The sequence below is a fragment of the Erythrolamprus reginae genome, unplaced genomic scaffold, assembly GCF_031021105.1.
Source record: "Erythrolamprus reginae isolate rEryReg1 unplaced genomic scaffold, rEryReg1.hap1 H_8, whole genome shotgun sequence".
Taxonomy (NCBI): Eukaryota; Metazoa; Chordata; class Lepidosauria; order Squamata; family Dipsadidae; genus Erythrolamprus; species Erythrolamprus reginae.
In genome coordinates, this window is record NW_027248536.1 from 799,912 (window position 1) to 819,917 (window position 20,006).

At 40.5% G+C, this 20,006-nt stretch overlaps 1 protein-coding gene across 2 annotated transcripts in view; it reads right to left on the reverse strand.

Moving 5' to 3' along the window:
* LOC139155887 (DENN domain-containing protein 1B-like) overlaps positions 1–20,006 on the reverse strand; it is a 241,947-nt gene that overhangs the window by 131,609 nt on the left and 90,332 nt on the right. For both annotated transcript variants that reach the window (XM_070731234.1, XM_070731235.1), the window contains exons 5-7: positions 17,523–17,636; positions 10,366–10,435; positions 5,497–5,577 (exon numbers count right to left, since the gene is read on the reverse strand). In XM_070731234.1, the coding sequence (XP_070587335.1) occupies positions 5,497–5,577; positions 10,366–10,435; positions 17,523–17,636 (265 nt within the window). The remainder of the gene's footprint in view (positions 1–5,496; positions 5,578–10,365; positions 10,436–17,522; positions 17,637–20,006) is intronic.

A 20,006-nucleotide genomic window follows, 5' to 3' on the forward strand; every position in this document is an offset into this window, starting at 1 on the left:
GATTTTATAATCATTGAGAAGCCAAACATTCAATCTGCTGAACAATTATCATGAAAATGACACTGAAATATAATGAAGATGTGATGGCAGACATTGCTCACATACTTTCAACAGGGCCATCTGTAAATATATTCAGTGAAAATAATACAGCTTTGATCCCTAGGCTACTAAGATCCTTTCTCTGAAATACACAAACAACTGAAATAGATAAAAAACATTCTGTGCATTTTTAATAAGCAAAAGAGGTATGAGAATAAATTATTGCCACTTTATTAAATATTAAGGGCCTTTTTAGTAGGCAATGTACAGCTATAGTTCCAAAGGTGACAATATATGTTACTGGAAAATATATTCAAGTAGTTTGCCTTCTTTAGACCAGACTCACCACATTGTAATTTCTCAGGGGACATTTATAAATCTCTTGCAATTAATAGACATCTTTGGCAATCAGGGGTTTTTTAAGGACCTGAGATGAATATTTTGCACTTACTATTAACATACAGTGTGTGGGGGGGAAGTATTTAGTCAGACACCATTTGTGCAAGTTCTCCCACTTAAAAAGATGAGAGGCCTGTAATTGACATCATAGCTATCATCATCATAGGACATCATCAACCATGAGAGACATGAGAAAATACATCCAGAAAATCACATTGTCTGATTTTTAACGAAATTATAGTGGAAAATAAGTATTTGGTCAATAACAAAAGTTCATCTCAATACTTTGTTATATATCTTTTGTCCTCACAAGGTTGGCACGCACTGTTGCTGGTATGTTGGCCCTTTCCTTCATGCAGATCTCCTCAAGAGCAGTGATGTTTTGGGACTGTTGCTGGGCAACACGGACTTTCAACTCCCTCCAAAAGTTTTTTATAAGGTTGAGATCTGGAGACGGGCTAGGGCACTCCAGGATCTTAAAAATGCTTCTTACGAAACCACTCCTTCGTTGCACTGGTGGTGTATTTGGGATCATTGTCATGCTGAAAGATCCAGCCACGTTTCATCTTCAGTGCCCTTGCTGATGGAAGGTTGTTTGCACTCAAAATCTCACAATACATGCCCCCATTTATTATTTCATGTACACAGATCAATCGTCCTGGTCCCTTTGCAGAAAAACCGCCTCAAAACATGATGTTGCCACCCCCATGCTTCACAGTAGGTATGGTGTTCTTTGGATGCAACTCAGCATTCTTTCTCCTCTAAACACGACGAGTTGTGCTTCTACCAAACAGTTCTACTTTGGTTTCTTCTGACCATATGACATTCTCCCAATATCTTCTGGACCATCCAAATGCTCTCTAGCAAACTTCAGACGGGCTCGGACATGTACTGGCTTAAGCAGGGGGACACGTCTGGCAGTGCAGAATCTTGAGTCCCTGGCGGTGTAGTGTGTTACTGATGGTAGCCTTTGTTACGTTGGTCCCAGCTCTCTGCAGGTCATTTACTAGGTTCCCCCGTGTGGGTCTGGGATTTTTGCTCACCATTCTTGTGATCATTTTGACCCCACGGGATGAGATCTTGCGTGTAGTCCCAGATCAAGGGAGATTATCAGTGGTCTTGTATGTCTTCCATTTTCTAATTATTGCTCCCAAAATTGATTTCTTCACACCAAGCTGCTTGCCTATTGCAGATTCAATCTTCCCAGCCTGGTGCAGGGCTACAATTTTGTTTCTGGTGTCCTTCGACAGCTCTTCACCATAGTGGAGTTTGGAGTGTGACGTTTGAGGTCCTGGACAGGTGTCTTTTATACTGATAACAAATTCAAACAGGTGTCATTACTACAGGTAATGAGTAGAGGACAGAGGAACCTTTTAAAGAAGAAGTTACAGGTCTGTGAGAGCCAGAAATCTTGCTTGTTTGTAGGTGACCAAATACTTATTTTCCACCATAATTTGCAAAGAAATTTGTTAATAACCAGAAAATGTCATTTTCTGGATGCGTTTTCTCATGTTGTCTCTCATGGTTGAGGTCTACCTATGATGTCAATTACAGGCCTCTCTCATCTTTTTAAGTGGGAGAATTTGCACAATTGGTATATGATTAAATACTTCCCCCCCACACACTGTATATGGTTGAGTATTCAAAATATGCTCACTGGAAAACACTTTCTTGTTATTTTTCCAACAAGATCAACCAATTCATTTCTGAAGCAAGGATTATTGGCATTTTCAAATGTGTTCCCTATCTCAAGACCTAAAATGGTCACCTAACATCAAAAACATCATCAAAAAAGCACAACAAAGAATGTTCTTTCTGCGCCAGCTCAGGAAGCTCAAACTGCCCAAGGAGCTGCTGATACAGTTCTACAGAGGAATCATTGAGTCTGTCATCTGCACCTCTATAACTGTCTGGTTTGGTGCTGCAACCCAACAGGACCAACACAGACTTCAGAGGACAATCAGAACTGCAGAAAAAGCAATTGCTGCCAACCTGCCTTCCATTGAGGACCTGTATACAGCACGAGTCAAAAAGAGGGCGTGGGAAATATTTACTGACTCCTCACATCCTGGACACAAACTGTTTCAACGCCTACCCTCAAAACATCGCTACAGAGCACTGCACACCAAGACAACTAGACACAAGAACAGTTTTTTTCCGAATGCCATCACTCTACTAAACAAATAATTCCCTCAACACTGTCAGACTTTCTACTAAATCTGCACTTCTATTCTACTAGTTTTTCTCATCATTCCTATCACCCATTTCCTCCCATGTTGACTGTATGACTGTAGCTTGTTGCTTATATCCTAAGATTTTCATTAATACTGCTTCTTCATTGCTTATTTGACCCCTATGACAATCATTAAGCGTTGTACCACATGATTCTTGACAAATGTATATTTTATTTTATGTACGCTGAGAGCATATGCACCAAGACAAATTCCTTGTGTGTCCAATCACACTTGGCCAATAAAATTCTATTCTAAATGAATTTGCCTCTTCTTTTTAACAAAGACTATTTCATCCTTCAATGCTTCTTCTTTCAAGTCATGCAAGATTTTATTTTTGTTTTGCAGAAGAAAAAGTAACAGGCTTGCCAAAGGAGGAAATGTTGTTAAAGCAATAGTAAGAAAAACTAAGATATACATTATAGTTATTGATAACTACAAAATATTTCTGGGAAGGGGACTTTCAAAAACTTCTTAAAGGAAATCTCTTCTTCATTAATAAATAATTACATTCACTATATTAAGTTTAAATAACAATAACAAAGCCCAGATTGTTGCTCTCCCCATCTTCTAGTATCTTAATTATTGTGATTATAATTGGAGGGGTGGGGGGGAGACAGTGGAACCAAGTCCCATATGACAGCAAAACTAGATTTTAGAGAGAATGAAAATTCTAAAGACAGAATTTTTGTTTCTATCGCCAATGTGCCTATTTGCAATCTTCAATATAGGTTTACGTGCCTCCTATCTCAAAATAGCAGGAAACCAATTTTCAGCCATTATGATGAGGAGTTTCAGGAGCTGAAGACATGGGAGCTGCAAATGAGGTTCTGACACTGTAGGTTGTCCATCTCAGTCTTAAATCAATTTAAAAATATATTTTATCCCACTTTATTTTCTTCAAAGAATCCAAACAGGAAATGAGTTACGAGTTTCATCTAAAGTAATTATATATTGTATCATAAATCGCTTTTGGGTAGAAGGCTTCTAAGCAAACATCTGATTTCATGCTCATTCATTTAATAAACAGGTTGTCTGTAATAAGTTTCAATTTCAAAATACAGTGGTACCTCAAGATACGAACCCCTCGTCTTACGAACAACTCGTGATACGAAGCCGGGCTTCAGAAAAAATTTGCCTCTTCTTACGAACTTTTTTCGAGTTACGAACCGGCGTTCAGAGACTGCTGGGAAGCCGCGCGGCTGTTTTAAAAGGTGACAGCCGGGCGGCGGGGCTTCCCAGAAGCCTCCCGAACGCCGGTTCGTAATTCGAACAAAGTTCGTAAGAAGAGGCAAAATTTTTCTGAACCCCGGGTTCGGTTCGGGAGGTTGCTGGGAAGCCCCCCAGCCCGGCTGTCACCTTTTAAAACAGCCGCGCGGCTTCCCAGCTATCTCCCGAAGCAGTTAAAAACAGCATCCAAGTACCTTTTGAAGTAATTTCATCATTGAATAATTGATATACCTCTTCATGTAATAATCTCTTATTAAAGAATTTGCATATCCATATGTACAAACTATAACCAATGACCTATCTTTAAGTGTATGGAATGCACCATGCAAATAATAATAATCAATTATATGTATTATGTGGTATTTGTTAAATTAAGGGAAATATAAAAAGAAAACAGCACATTTAAAAGAGACACCAATTTCTTGATCCAAAAACTATTGTATTTTGGATATCAGAGTATTTCCTAACACTAAAACAGATTATAGAAGTACAATGGCACACTTACTAGATTAATACTGGTATCATTTATATGACCAATATAAACATTTGGACTTGTCCTGGATCCCCAAATTAGAGGTAATGCTGTAGTACATAGCCACTATTGAATCAAATAAGTTGGGTTTAATTTATTCAGAAGCTTTGTTTGAAAACAAATATAAGAGTGATTGAGTTGAGCCATTTAACTAGCATTAGCTATTAGCTAAAGCTATTCCTCCAAGATTATATGGGCAGATAAGCACAATGGAACACTCCACAATAATAATCAACGTGTTCTGTCTGGGTGCCCCCAGACTTCAACACCAACTGGAAAAAGCAGCCAGACACGCTGGTAAAAGCAAAAGCACTTTATAGTTTGAAAAATAAACACAGAGAAAAACCTGTTCTTCCCAACAGGCAGGCTATGAGACTTCACAGCAAAGTCCTGACGGCCAGACAATACAGCAGACTTCTTGCTGGTACACACACCACTGTAGAGAATAAGCCCCCATGCCTTTTTCCCCAAGGTTTCAGCCTTCAAGGCCACAAGTCAGAATCAGAGCCGCCAAAGATCACAGCCAGCTCCCAGGACTCCCAAAGATACTACTCCACAAGACAGGAAGGGTGAGTCTGCCTTTTCAGCCTTTCTGGGGAGAACCACACCCAAACCCAGCTGTTACCTATTTAGGACTGGAAGTACCTGGCTAATTGTCCCCTTCGTTGTTCTGCTCTTCTCTGCCTGTGATCGATGATGGCTTGAGCATTTTCATCTAAGGACTCCAGGCTGCTTGCTGGGGAGAGCTCCACCCCGGGGGACTCAGGCTGTTCTCCCTCTCCCTCGGCCTGATATTCCTCCTCCCCTTCTGCCTGGGCCTCCTCCTCCTCCTCCTGTTCCTCCTCCTCCCCCTCTGAGCAGGGAGCCGGCAGAGGTTCAGCCGTTCCCTGAGGAGCCTCAGACGGAATCACAACACAACGTATTTACTCATATCTATAAATAGAATTTTATGAGAAAACCAAATTCACCACTATTTATAGAGTTGACCTACTATATGATCTAGCTGGGACTTATCTTTAATATTTTAATTAAAATTCAACTTTCTGTAGCAAAAGCCATACTTACCAAATTTAAGCTGATTGGAGTATTTGCCTCTGGCACAGAATGGTTATGCCATGTTTCTAATAAATCAATCAAGTCAGCTTCCTACGCAAAATAAGATTTTTTTAAAAAAATATATTCAATAGACATAAAAACTTAATTTGCACTCACTGTATATCAAGAGCAAAAATAAGGACAATCACTTTCTATGCAAACAGAAACCTTCTCATTTTCCCTCTTTATTCTCAAATGTACACATGAAAAATTCCATGGATAATTTGTAAAATACCGCAGTCTTTCTATCTGTTAATCAAAGCTTTATGGATTATGGTTTTATTTATAACAAAGCATATTCCTATATGGACATACAAAGAAAAATATTTTATAAAGTAAGCATTAGTACAAAAATGCAACAAAAGTAAACAAATGAACAGCACAAAAAAGAATAGCAATAATATAGGTGGAAAGGGCAACCAAGCTGTATAAAAATAAAATATATATAGCACATGCCAGTTTTCTTTATTTCCAGGGCAAAGCTTTCTAACGAACTATGTAATCATTGAAAACTATACAATATAAGGAGCACTCTATGTGCCTAATTTAAACACTTTATAGCCTACCAGTATACTTTAGATAAAGCAGAAATAAAATGAATATCAGAATATTATCTGATATTACACATCAAGTCCATTATCTCACTTTAAAAAATAGATTTTTCTACAAACTATTATAGGGCCCAATACCTCTACAGTGATCCCTCGAGTTTCGCGATCTCGATCTTCGCGAAAACGCTATATCGCGATTTTTCAGCAATTGTTACCATCTCGATCTTCGCGAACACTATATCGCGATTTTCCCCACCCGATCAGGTCACTCTCTTCCTTCCTTTCTCATCTTTCTTTCTCTTTCTCTATGTTGCTTCTTCCTATCTCACACTCTCTTCCTCCCTCTCTCATCTCTTTCTTTCCTTCTCTCTCTTTCTCTCCCCCTCTTGCTCTCGAGCGGCCGCCTAGCAGCTGATCTGCTCGGCAGCGCAGCAGCAGCGAGGAGCCGAAGATCTTCGGCTCCTCGCTGGTGCTGCGCTGCCGAGCAGATCAGCTGCTAGGCGGCCGAAGGAACGTTCCCTGGGTCTTCCCCGCCGCCTCGGATCCTCGCTGATGCCCGCCCGCCGTTTGCCGCTCGCCCCGTTCGGCGGCCGCACGTCCCGTTCGCCCGCCGCTCGCCTCATTCGCCCGCCGCTCCCCTCGTTCGCCCCCCACTCCCCTCGTTCGCCCGCCGCTCCCCTCGTTCGCCCCCCACTCCCCTCGTTCGCCCGCCGCTCGCCCCGTTCGCCCGCCGCTATCGAACTTGCTATCGAGCCTGCTAATGAAATCCAACCCGCAGCGGCCCTTTCCCTCTCCAGGCTGCGGGAGGGGTCCGGAGAACAATGCCTGGCGCCGCGCTCCCGGCTGGGCTTTTTTCCCCCATTTCCCCTCGGGTGGAATTTCAGACCCTCCGCCGGTTGGATTTCATTAGCAGGCTCGATAGCAAGTTCTTCCTCCCTTTAGAAAGCCCCGCAGCCTCCTCCGACCGGCGAGGCCGCCAGCGAGGACCCCAAAGCCGCCGCCGCAGCAGCGAGGCCAAGCCGCCCGCTCCCACGGCACGGGCTCCCAACACAGCGCCGCTCAGCCCGCCCTCGGCGATGCCTCCGCGGATCTGCAAGCCCAGCCGAGCGACGCCTCTGGTCTGGGCGAAGGCAGTGGGCAGGCCCCGCCGCAGCAGTCCCCGCGGGCACCGCGCGCCAAGGGCCGGCCAGGCCGCCGGCCAACAAAGGGGCTCCCTCGCCTCCCTCGGGCAGGTTTACAAAGGCAGCGCGGCAACTTGGAGCACGGCACGCCCCGCAGCCCTCGCCTCGCCCGCCCCCGCCTGGCTGGCGCTCCGGCTACCCCCGGCTGAGGAAGAACCGAGTAGCCCCGCCCTCCCCCGCCCGGCTCCCTTCAGCCCCCCGGGGCCAAGCGGGCGGGGGGCGGGCGGGACTTCGCCTGTCTCCGCCGCCCGCATCGCCCCTCCGGCGGGCCGGCCTCCCCCGCCCGCCTCTGCTGCAGCCGCCGCCGCCTCCCCGACTGGCACAAAAGGGCCCCGCCCGCCCCGCCCCGAAGCTTACCTTGCGAGTTTTTGGCTGCGGGGGGAGAAGTAGGACTTTCCTAACTCCCTCCCCCCGGTCGCCGTTTGCTGCTCGCCCGTTCACCTGCCCGCCATCAGGACCGCCGCGCACTAACTTGATGACGGCCAAGCCGTCCCAGATCGTGGGGAGGGGAGCTCTTCTCCAGCCAGGGGACGGCGAGGCCCTCCCAATGCCCCGCGCTTGGAGCCGGAGTGAGGCCACTTCCGCCTCCGGATGAAGGAATCTCCTCAAACTCAAAGCCTGTATCCTGCCGCCCGGTTTACCCAGGACACGAGCGGCGAAGTGACTTGGAGGAATGGAAAGTCCAAACCGCCCGGTTTCAGTGGGGTTTCCCCGTTGCCCAGGGATTCCTTCGCCCGAACGGAGGTGGCTGTGGCTCACTTCGCCGCTCGTGTCCTGGGTAAACCGGGCGGCAGGATACAGGCTTTGAGTTTGAGGAGATTCCTTCATCCGGAGGCGGAAGTGGCCTCACTCCGGCTCCAAGCGTGGGGCATTGGGAGGGCCTCGCCGTCCCCTGGCTGGAGAAGAGCTCCCCTCCCCACGATCTGGGACGGCTTGGCCGTCATCAAGTTAGTGCGCGGCGGTCCTGATGGCGGGCAGGTGAACGGGCGAGCAGCAAACGGCGACCGGGGGGAGGGAGTTAGGAAAGTCCTACTTCTCCCCCCGCAGCCAAAAACTCGCAAGGTAAGCTTCGGGGCGGGGCGGGCGGGGCCCTTTTGTGCCAGTCGGGGAGGCGGCGGCGGCTGCAGCAGAGGCGGGCGGGAGAGGCCGGCCCGCCGGAGGGGCGATGCGGGCGGCGGAGACAGGCGAAGTCCCGCCCGCCCCCCGCCCGCTTGGCCCCGGGGGGCTGAAGGGAGCCGGGCGGGGGCTACTCGGTTCTTCCTCAGCCGGGGGTAGCCGGAGCGCCGGCCAGGCGGGGGCGGGCGAGGCGAGGGCTGCGGGGCGTGCTGGGCTCCAGGTTGCCACGCTGCCTTTGTAAACCTGCCCGAGGGAGGCGAGGGAGCCCCTTTGTTGGCCGGCGGCCTTGCCGGCCCTTGGCGCGCGGTGCCCGCGGGGACTGCTGCGGCGGGGCCTGCCCACTGCCTTCGCCCAGACCAGAGGCGTCGCTCGGCTGGGCTTGCAGATCCGCGGAGGCATCGCCGAGGGCGGGCTGTGCAGCGCTGTGTTGGGAGCCCGTGCCGTGGGAGCGGGCGGCTTGGCCTCGCTGCGGCGGCGGCGGCTTTGCGGGTCCTCGCTGGCGGCCTCGCCGGGCGGAGGAGGCTGCGGGGCTTTCTAAAGGGAGGAAGAACTTGCTATCGAGCCTGCTAATGAAATCCAACCGGCGGAGGGTCTGAAATTCCACCCGAGGGGAAATGGGGGAAAAAAGCCCAGCCGGGAGCGCGGCGCCAGGCATTGTTCTCCGGACCCCTCCCGCAGCCTGGAGAGGGAAAGGGCCGCTGCGGGTTGGATTTCATTAGCAGGCTCGATAGCAAGTTCGATAGCGGCGGGCGAACGGGGCGAGCGGTGGGCGAACGGGACGAGCGGCAAACGGCGGGCGGGCATCAGCGAGGATCCGAGGTGGCGGGGAAGACCCAGGGAATGTTCCTTCAGCCGCCCAACAGCTGATCTGCTCGGTAGCGCGGCAGCAGCGAGGAGCCGAAGATGAGGTTTCCCCGTTGCCCAGGCAAAGGGGAAACCCCATCTTCGGCTCCTCGCTGCTGCCGCGCTACCGAGCAGATCAGCTGTTGGGCGGCTGAAGGAACCTTCCCTTGGTCTTCCCCACCGCCCACACGCAAACTTCACCATCTGCGCATGTGCGGCCATGAAAAAATGGCCGCACATGCGCAGATGGTGTTTTTACTTCCGCACCGCTATATCGCGACAAATCGAGTTTCGCGAGGGGTCTTGGAACGGAACCCTCGCGAAACTCGAGGGATCACTGTATTTTGAAAGGTAATTCAACAAACATCAATACATTCCTGAATGATGCTCAACAATCTGACAATGGCCCTAAAATTAGAGTTTCTAAAGCAGATCTTAGTATGCAAAGCAGGTTCATACTTTCCAAAAATTATTACAAACTATCTAAATTACTTTTTAAAATGTAGCCCCTCCAGGAATTCATTCTATATCCAAGCCCATTTTAGAAAGAGCACTATATAAGCCAATTCAATGGACATTGGAGGTCTTCTAGTCCAATCCCCTGCTCAAGCAGGGGACACTACACCATTTCAGACAGGTAGCTGTCCAATCTCTTCTCAAAAGCCTCCAGTGATGGAGCACCCAAAATTCTGAAATCTTGATTTCTATCTTTACAGTTCAACTGTCTTCCAGTTTCACAAATAACCGATTTCTTCCTCAATAACACAACATGTCTTATAGTAAATCTTACTAAACATAAACAAATGACAATCGGTGAATAGCATTATCTCTATCAATATAAATTGTGTCACTTTCTTGCATTTCTTTAGCAAATTAAACTAAGTATTAAAAGTGTCTATACTCAAATTCTTTCCCAGGGTATAATCCTGATATATAATTTCTAGCATAGAAATGCCATTCAATTTTCCTACTTAGAATGTTTTTTTTAATTATTAAGCTGTATATATTTTAAAGAAAAGTAATACTAGCAGTAACCCTTTCTAAATGTAATTTTTATTTATTTTTCAAAAAAGGAACTACTATCTTAAAATCATTGATGATTAGCAGTTCTTCAGAAAATTATTTCTTTTTAATAAAAACAAAATTACCTGCTCTTTAGCTAAATATTCCGCCAGTGTATTTAAAAGTTTGTAGTACATCTCAAACCATGGCAAATAGCTGAAAAGACAAACAGAACAGTTGTAAGAGAAGGAAGCATTATTTAAAAATCATTTCACTGTAATGCACTTTTTGAAAAATCTTAAGCAAGTTTGATAACACAAAAGTGGAAAATTCATTAAAAAAATTTCAAGGATAATTTTAAAAATATTCCAAACCACAAAAAAAGAAGCAATGTTTAAAAAAATAATCTGACAATAATTCAAGTTTTGATTAAGTAACTTCTCTTTGTGGGAAAGCTACAGTACTTATCTACCTAGCTTACATGACATTGACACAGAGTTAATGCACCAGTAAGGATTGGCAGGAGAAAATTAAATCCAGACCTTAAGTAAGGCTACCATATTCTTGAAACACTTTAAAAAGTTATTATATGTCATTTTTCAACTATTCTGATATCTAGTGGAAATAGATTTTTAATCTTTAATTAAATATATTTTATAATTAAACAGTATCAGTGAATAAAGATAAACATATCCTTAGTCAGTACTCAAAACAATAGTCAAATATCCTGCTAATACATAAATTTAATCCACCTCTGCTCCCTTTTAACCCCATCAATCAGGGTTCAAGAATAGGACCTGCTTTCACAGCAATGTGGATTTTTCTGTATTTGTCCAGTGACAATAAATCCAAGACTGTGATTTCAATACCTGAAGTTTCCTCTCTCTCTAAAACACATTAATGGTTGCTTTAAATTTGCTTTAGAAAAATCTCATTTGTAACTAAATACTTTAAAATTCTTTTTTTTAAAAATGGAGTTCACAATATTCAGTATTTGTCATCCTTTAAAAATCTGTAATTTCAACATTTTTAAAAGATCAGAATTCTATTTTACAGTTGAAATATCTCAACAGCAGCCCTTAAACATTTTTAAAAAGCAACCTTAAATTGTTAAATGAATATTTATGAAAAAATATGGCTAAAACTATTATAATGTGCCTTCTATATTTTTATTCTCACATTTGTGCCAATATTTTCATACATCACATCAGGACGATTCACTATGCTGATTATTTACACACCAATTATTTACACATAAGGATATTTGCAAGACATAGTTACACTAGGCAAATGCATACCTCCTCTGTTAGTCCTCATATAAACCACCATAACGTCCAACAAAGCTTCTGGAAGCTTCCTCAGTCAGATACTTTGTCATACTTCCGGCCCTCATTTCCGCCCAACCACATGAGTAATTTTTTTTTATTGTGAAGCTTCCATCTATTTAACTATATAAAGACACACACAAAACCTTTCTCAAAATCTGGTTGCAAAGGCTGGAATAGGATGAGGCATTTGTATGATACCTCATAATGATGAGGGTTTGAATAGGTTTAAGATAGATACTACCGAATCTAGAGAAATGTTTACTTTAGCAATAATCACACAAAAGCCAAATCACAAAACTGATTCACATGGTTGGTAGAAATTTCAGCAGGTTGGTAAAAGTTTCAACAAATTTGCTGCCCACTGTATCAAACCAAAAGTTGGAAATAGCATCTGTAAAATCCATCATAGATGTGGCTATGTATTGCTTTTAATTCACTAGATCCTATCCAATGTAATCCTTATCTGTCATATAAACAACAAGCAATATTTCATTACTAATTAAAAACACATTTAACATATCCTTCTAATCCAGTGAGCTACCAGTCAGGCCTTCGAGCCTTCATTCAAAGGCGGTCTTCAGCTTTGTTGCACAAGGTCAATTTCCAGCTCCCTTGCACTTCCACTACAATCCTGATAAAGCTTTTATATTCACAAGTCAAAGGTTAAATAAAGGAAAGGAAATGTTTTCTGTCAAACAGTCAGGCAACCACTAACAGTCCTGAACTATCAGCAGGAGTCTTAACTTCTAGTATTCAAATAAAACTAAGGAAACCGCCTTTCCGTAGTTAAATGTCTTAATGTCTGGGGGCTACTTTCTGTCTGGAAAACTGACACAAAATGTGTAAAATTGAAACATTCTGTTTCTGGTGGATTTGCTTGCAGTGGAGGACAGGATGGGAAGGCTTCAAATCATCTACTATAGAACTGTAGTACAAAGACTTCCAAATAAACCAGTCTATCATAATAAAAAAAACTTATTTAGAAATCTAAGGTATAATAAATTTTCATTAGTCATTTTCTAGGTTGAATATTTAAATGCTAACAGCAATTTTACAAAATATAATAAGTTTAACAGAGAGCTAAATATTATTAATTATACCAGTTAAATTATTGTAACTGAAAAGCATTATATTAGAACTATTGGGGGGCAACACAGTGGCTCAGTGGTTAAGATGCTGGGCCTATTGGCTGGAAAGCTGTCAGTCCAAGTTCAAGACCTTAGCTCCATGTGGTAATGTGAACTCCCGTCCTCATCCTAGTTCCTGCCAACCTAGCAGCTTCAAAGCATACAAATGCAAGCAGTTGTATAGCTACCACTTTGGTAGAAAAGTAACAGCGCTCTGTGATGTCCTGCTGGCCACATCATTGTGAAAATGTCTTCAAACAGTGCTGGTTCAATGGCCTTGAAATGGATATGAGCACCAACCCTTATAGTCAGTAACAACTAGCGGAGTAAAAATTGCAGGGACATCTCTGGTTATATCAGAGAAAGGAATCTAAAATAAGGTGATCCTACCATCTATCCAAAAATGTAAAAATGATTTGATATGACTTTTACAGCCAAAAGCTTGCACATCCTATAAAACTAACGTTCTACATTTAGGAAAGGAAAACCAAATAGACAGGTATAGAATAGGTGGTAATTGACTCAATAGTGGTAACTATCAGAAGAATCTTGAAGTCCTAGTGGACAATCACTTAAATATGAGCCAGTAGTATGTGGCAGCTGCCAAAAAACCAACACAATACCAGAATATAATCGACATGACATGAAGTGTTAATATTAGAGAACTAGCAAGGCAAATTTCGGGATTTGTTGATAAAGGACAAGATAGTAAGAAAGAATAAACACTGATACCAAATACAGTATAGTAGAAACTGGATTTCTGAAGGTTTCCTTATATATATGCTCTTGAGATTATGCTACAATTTCCCCTATAAGAAATAGTAATAGTAGATATTAACATAGTAAATTAAACTGGGGAAATGGAATAACTTAATGATGATTAAATTTGATAATTTGGATTAACATAAGTACTAGTTAAGCTGACCTTTTAAATTTATAAAATGTAATTACATCCTGGAAAAGAAAAGACCATACCCCTTCATAACATTTACACAACTTTCCAAAATAATAATTATCGTATAAACTCAACCAGTTGCTCATATTTCTGTTATAAATACACCAAGCTAGTTACTTAGAATTATAGTTTCTAAGCATGTCTGATTGCTTTATTTTTGTTGTCTAGATCTGCCCTCTATTTCTAACAACTTTATTGCTCAAACTCACTAAGTTAGTATGCTTCCTTCCTTTGCAAATTATATATTATATATGTTATAACATATCTGTAATATCTGTGCTATTATATTTGTTAAGTTTCCATGTGGTGCAGTTGTAACTGTCCAGCCTAAGATTAAATTACCTTTCTTGTTTATTTCTGAGACAAACTGCTACATAATTTTTTCTAAGCTGCTAATATAGGCATCTCAGTTTCGTTTTAAAATGGCTGAATGCTACATTCATTTGGTTTTTAATTAGCAATTTACTGTGAATCTGTCTTAGAGCAAGCTGATGAAATGATATTCACCATAAATCTATGCAGTTGTAATAATATTTTAATCACTTTAGCCTATAATGTTTTATTGTTTATAGCATTTCTGATACTGTTGAGTATTCACTTAATTCTACTGTAACTGAAACATACTAGCAAATGAAGCACTTGCTCATAAAATGGTACTAATGCTTCAGTCACTATACTATTCCTCTTGAACAGCAATGCTGAGCTTTCTTAGACAAACCTAGGTCTGATTTCTCAATGGCCTGGAACAGGTTTTCATATACTGTAACCCTGTTTAAACATCCATCTCAAAATTGTAAGATTTTCTTTAAGATATTTTTTCTTTAAGATTTTTCCTTTTTTCTTGCCACAAAATCTAATGTTTATCAATCTTAACAGTAATACTTCTCCACATTAACATTTTTGTGACTTAGGCTAGAGTTATCTTAGAAAGGAAAGTGTTTCCATTTTTTTCAGAGTGTCTGATATCAAATTCTCATTAGCAAAGCATTGCTCAGGATCACCCAGAGCCCTACATGAGAAGGAAAATTGCAGATATTCAAGCAAGTTTCAGAAAGATAACACAGCTGATAATTGAATGGTCCTCAAAATATTGAAAATAAGTCAATATGTACTTCAGCTATCATAGAAAGGCTTTTGAGTGTGTTGACCATATTAATATCTCCTTAGGAAAAAGAAAAACCCAGAACACCCCACTGTCCTTACGTGAAATACGTAGACAGAACATAAAGAGCAGATTCAACAAGGTGGCTTCCAGGTCAACAGAGGGGAAAAAGACAAAGATACATTTTTGCTTCATTTACAGAGATATACAAAAATATTGAATATACAGTATACTATATATGTAATATACATAGTATATATATATTATATATGCATTGAACATATAGAGTAAAGCTGGGTTGGAATAATATGAGCGTGGATTTAAAATTTGAGGAAGAAACATTAGTATCTGTATATCATAAGGACAGTGGGATGTGCTGGGTTTTTCTTTTTCCTAAGGAGATATTAATATGGTCAACACACTCTCCGCCCTGAGTCTGCGGAGAGGGGCGGCATACAAGTCTAATAAATTAAATTAAATCTGTTCATAGAGAAGAAAACAAATAAGGTCAAGTAGTAAAAAATATTAACTAAATAAAAAGTTGTCAACTGAAATAATATTTAAGGTAGATGAAAATAACCCTATTAGATATTGGCTTCCTGAAATATTACATTGATTACGGTATATACATATCACTTATTTAAAAAGGACAGTTTATCTGGAACAAACACCAACCAGAGCTAAAAAGGAAGAGCTATATTTCTGGGACACTTTCCATAATAACAAATCAGCCTCAGGAATTATATGAGCATGGTTGGGGTTTTTTTTTGACTGTTCACCTTATAGAAGGAAATTCAGCCTCAAACTTTGCCATTATTATTTTTAATCCATAATAACACTGACAGATTATCTGAGACAGATTCAAAATTACAGTCTGAAGGTGGAGACTTAAAATTTGAATTAAATTTAAAGTTAGTTAGATCTTGCTTAATGAGAAGCAAATCTACTCCTAAACAGAAGAGTCAGGAAAGGAAAGGAATATTCACATTCATACAGTATAAGAATAATATTGTTTTACCATTTAATTAGGTTTTGTTGTAGCCAGTATTATGTGCAGGAGCCTATTAAAAAATAACATCCATGTGCCAACTATAGAAACCTTTGTATTTTTGTTGAATAAAATGAATAAACCTTTATACTAAATATTTTAACAGTTGAACATGTATATTGAAACAATGGCATTAAGAAAAACAGAGGGCAAAAATCTATCAACTTTGGTCTGCTCTGCTGTGATCAGTCCAATTCAACCCTCTATAACAGGGGTGTCAAACCCAATTCCATTAAGGGCCATATCAGGGTTGTGTTTGACTTTAGGGGGGCAAGGGGGGCATGGTCAGGGTGAGCATGACCAGCTCGATGTTACTTGTGGCGAACCAAGCATTGTGGCGAACCAAGCACTCTGTCAGTGGAAATTGCTCTGTCAGGAAAAATGGAGCTCAGGAGGACAGCACGTGTTTCCAGGGTGGCCTCATGGGCCAGATCTAAGCACCCCACAGGCCAGATCTGATCCCAGGCCTTGAGTATGACACCTCTACTCTATATATGATCTGTTTTCAAAATTAAATGTTCACATGTTGCATTCAGATGGCTTGCTTTTCCACAGAAAAAGGCACTAAGCCTATATGTTGTCCATGACGAATGACTACAGCTGAGATGTGAATTTCTGGTATAAACTGATGCAATTGTAAAGTGATTCATCAGGTCATAGGACCAGATCTTGCAACCATTTTTACCATGGTGGTTATGCAAATCACATAGTCATTAAGCAAATCCATTCCCCAATGGACTTTTTTGTAAGGAACTGGCTGGGAAGACGATATTAAAACTGGATGTAAAGGCAACCCAGTTGCCAAGCACCCAAACTGCAGTCAAGTGATCAGTCTTAAGTTCAAAGACAGGTCATTAATTACTTTTTTTGAAATCACTGTAACTTTGAACCTCCATTAAATGAATGATGGTAAGTCAAGGACTGTCTATATTCCACTTTATGAATCAAACCTTCCAAGAATCATCTGCAATAGGCTCAACATGAAGTTGCTCTTGAAGAACACCCAGAAGCTTCAACAGAGACAGAATGTTCTTGCACATACCATCTTTTATCTTTATATGTTTTGATTTTAATTGTAGTTTCTTTGTCTATTGTGAGCCACTCAGAATCATTGAGAGTTGGCTGGCATACAAGCCTAATTAATTAATATTAATAATAATCCCAGTCCAATATTTCATCCTATGGCCTCCATCCTCTACTCCTTTTAACGTATTAACTAAAGGTATACAACATAATGTGTGTTAAATTTACCTAGAATCAAGGCAAATGCAAAAGCAAAGGCATAATGCAAAAAGCCTTGTAATAAGGTTAGGATGAAAATTCACACATACATTAATATACACCTTGTTATGTTGCAACTTTGCTTTTCCTCTGGGTCAGTTAGAAGATGAATTTCTATTAATTAGCACTAGGCCTTCACTTCATTATCATAAGGCAATTTCATTTGCAGCTGTTGTGTCAATTTTTCTCTTTTTTAAAAAAAGTTACACAACCATTTACATAACCTGCCAAGCCAGGCAAACTATGCAGCATTTGTAAAATATCTCATTAAAACAATTTCTCTCATATAGAAAAAAAAAGTCTTTAATGTCAACTATGCTTATTGTGATGGAAGCATATAACAATACATCCATACCCATCAAAGCTTTCTAGCTATCATGCAATCTACAATTTTTAACCAATAACTACCAATAACTGTCCAAGAAAGTAAGCAGGCATTTGTTTTTCTATATAGCAGCTTACCTTAGAATGCATAGACACACTTTGCCCCCTGATGTTAAGCGACAAAATCCAAATCTTTGCTTGCTTTCAATGTCAGTAAGCACAAAAGTAAAATGCTGTCCAACTTGCGTTACCCTAGGCAGAAAAAAAATGTGTTAGGAGGCACTTCCTTTAACACTAAAAAGCAAATGTGCTTAAAATTAAAATTAATTAATTGTTGTCATAAAATAGTTTCATGAAATAAAATAAAAACATTTTAAATCAAATCTGAGTAATATAGAAAATAATACGAAAAGACTGGAGTGAACAGACATAGATATAGTATAGTAGTCTTCACTTAGCCCAAACTGGCAGCACACAGGCCAGATGCATCATGCCACGCCCACTCTGGCTCCACAAAGGCAAAAAACATTGCAATACGTCACATGACGTTATATGATGCAATTGAGTTTGATATCTGTGACTTAGTAACTCCCTGTATTTCCTCAAAAATAAGACCCTGTCTTATATTTTTTAAAACCCTGAAATAAGTGCTTGGCCTTATTGTCATGCATTCAAAAGCCTGATTGGGCTTATTATCAGGAGATATCTATATTGGGGAAAACAGGGTACCTCATGCAGCAGCCGTTCACAGTTACAAAATGATAACTAATCTGCATTTATGACCCTTGCAGGTCTGTAAAGCAAATGAAAATTGAAGTAAAATCATACGCCATCACTCTACTAAACAAATAATTCCCTCAACACTGTCAGACTTTCTACTAAATCTACACTTCTATTCTACTAGTTTTTCTCATCATTCCTTTCACCCATTTCCTCCCATGTTGACTGTATGACTGTAACTTGTTCCTTATATCCTAAGATTTTTATTATTGCTTCTTCATTGCTTATTTGACCCCTATGACAATCATTAAGTGTTGTACCACATGATTCTTGACAAATGTATATTTTATTTTATGTACGCTGAGAGCATATGCACCAAGACAAATTCCTTGTGTGTCCAATCACACTTGGCCAATAAAAATTCTATTCTATTCTATTCTATTCTATAAGCATAATTGGAATTTCACTAGCAACTGCTTCACTTAATGACCTAGTTGCCAATCACAACTGAGATTGCTAAACAAGGACTAACTGTATAATGTTTTTTAAGGATGTATAATGCTTGTACTTGAAACAATAGAAGGAAATTTCTAGACAGAATAGCTTTATTGACAAAAATTCTGTCAGTAGTTATGAATATTAAAACATTAGTTTGTAACAGGATATAAAGAATTTAGGAAGTTGACCAGAAGACCTTAAAATGAATTGCACTTCTGTGAACTGACTCAGGTATCCAAATTACAAACCAAACACTAAGAGGGAGTAAGGGTTTTAAAAGTAATTGATACTAACCATTAAAATGTAACTTTTTTTAAAAAAATTGTGCTTCAAGCTGTTTTTTTAATAAAACCTAATATTCCAGTACATTTCTTTCTCACTGTTTGTTTGTGTGTTTTAATATAATCTTAATAGATAAAATAATAAATCCTTGATTTAGAAAGAACATATATAAATACTCATCAATCTTGTTGACTACAAAGGACTTTTTCAAAGTTTACTATAATAGATGGCAACATTTTAAACACATATTTAAACAACAGGGTATACTCATCTGACAAGGGACTAGATAGGGAATATTTATATTTCTGTATTTATTATCAAGTCATAACTTAAATGTTTCTTGGAGGGCAGATTAAGAATTACATCTTTTTATATATGGATATGTAGTTTTCAACATCAAATATAAGTTGTTTGCCCTTCTACAGGAAAAATCATTTTCCTGTAGATTTATATGAGTCTGTGTAATTGTTCAGGAATGTGTAAGCCATTCATGTGACAGAAAGATTTACATAAAAGTTATGTATATGCCTTTGATACTGTTTTCATTAGCATATAGAGCATACTTTCCAGTTTTAGAAAAACAAATGTTCATAGTTTAAAATTACAACTAAGATAAAGACAAAAAGTTACAAAATTAGAAATGATATGAAGAAAGTAAATAGGGATTTTTTTTCACAAAAAAAATAAAGATAAAGTAACTCTATAAAGTTGCCATTTGGGAAGAAAAAAAGGAAGCATGTTATAACAAAATATCTAATTAAATTATGGAATTCATTGACTAGAAGCTTTGATAATATTAATTTTATAAAATAAAAATCTAAGGGTTTCAAGTGTTAAATGAAACTGCCATATTCAAGGACAATCTCAATAAATTGTACAAGCATCCCTTTTTGTTTTGCTAGATGGAAATTTTGTGTGAATTGTGTGTGTGAATTTTGTGCAGCTGGCCTCTACAACCCACAAAATTGCTTCGTTGAAAAATGTGACTGATCACACACTTTAGGGGGAAGAGGGAAACAGGGTCAGAGCCGGGAGTTGAATTATGTGAAGTCATAATTGGCTTCAATTGGTCCGACTTAAAGCTCCCAATGAATAACTGGATTTCTTTTGAAGCTTGTCTTG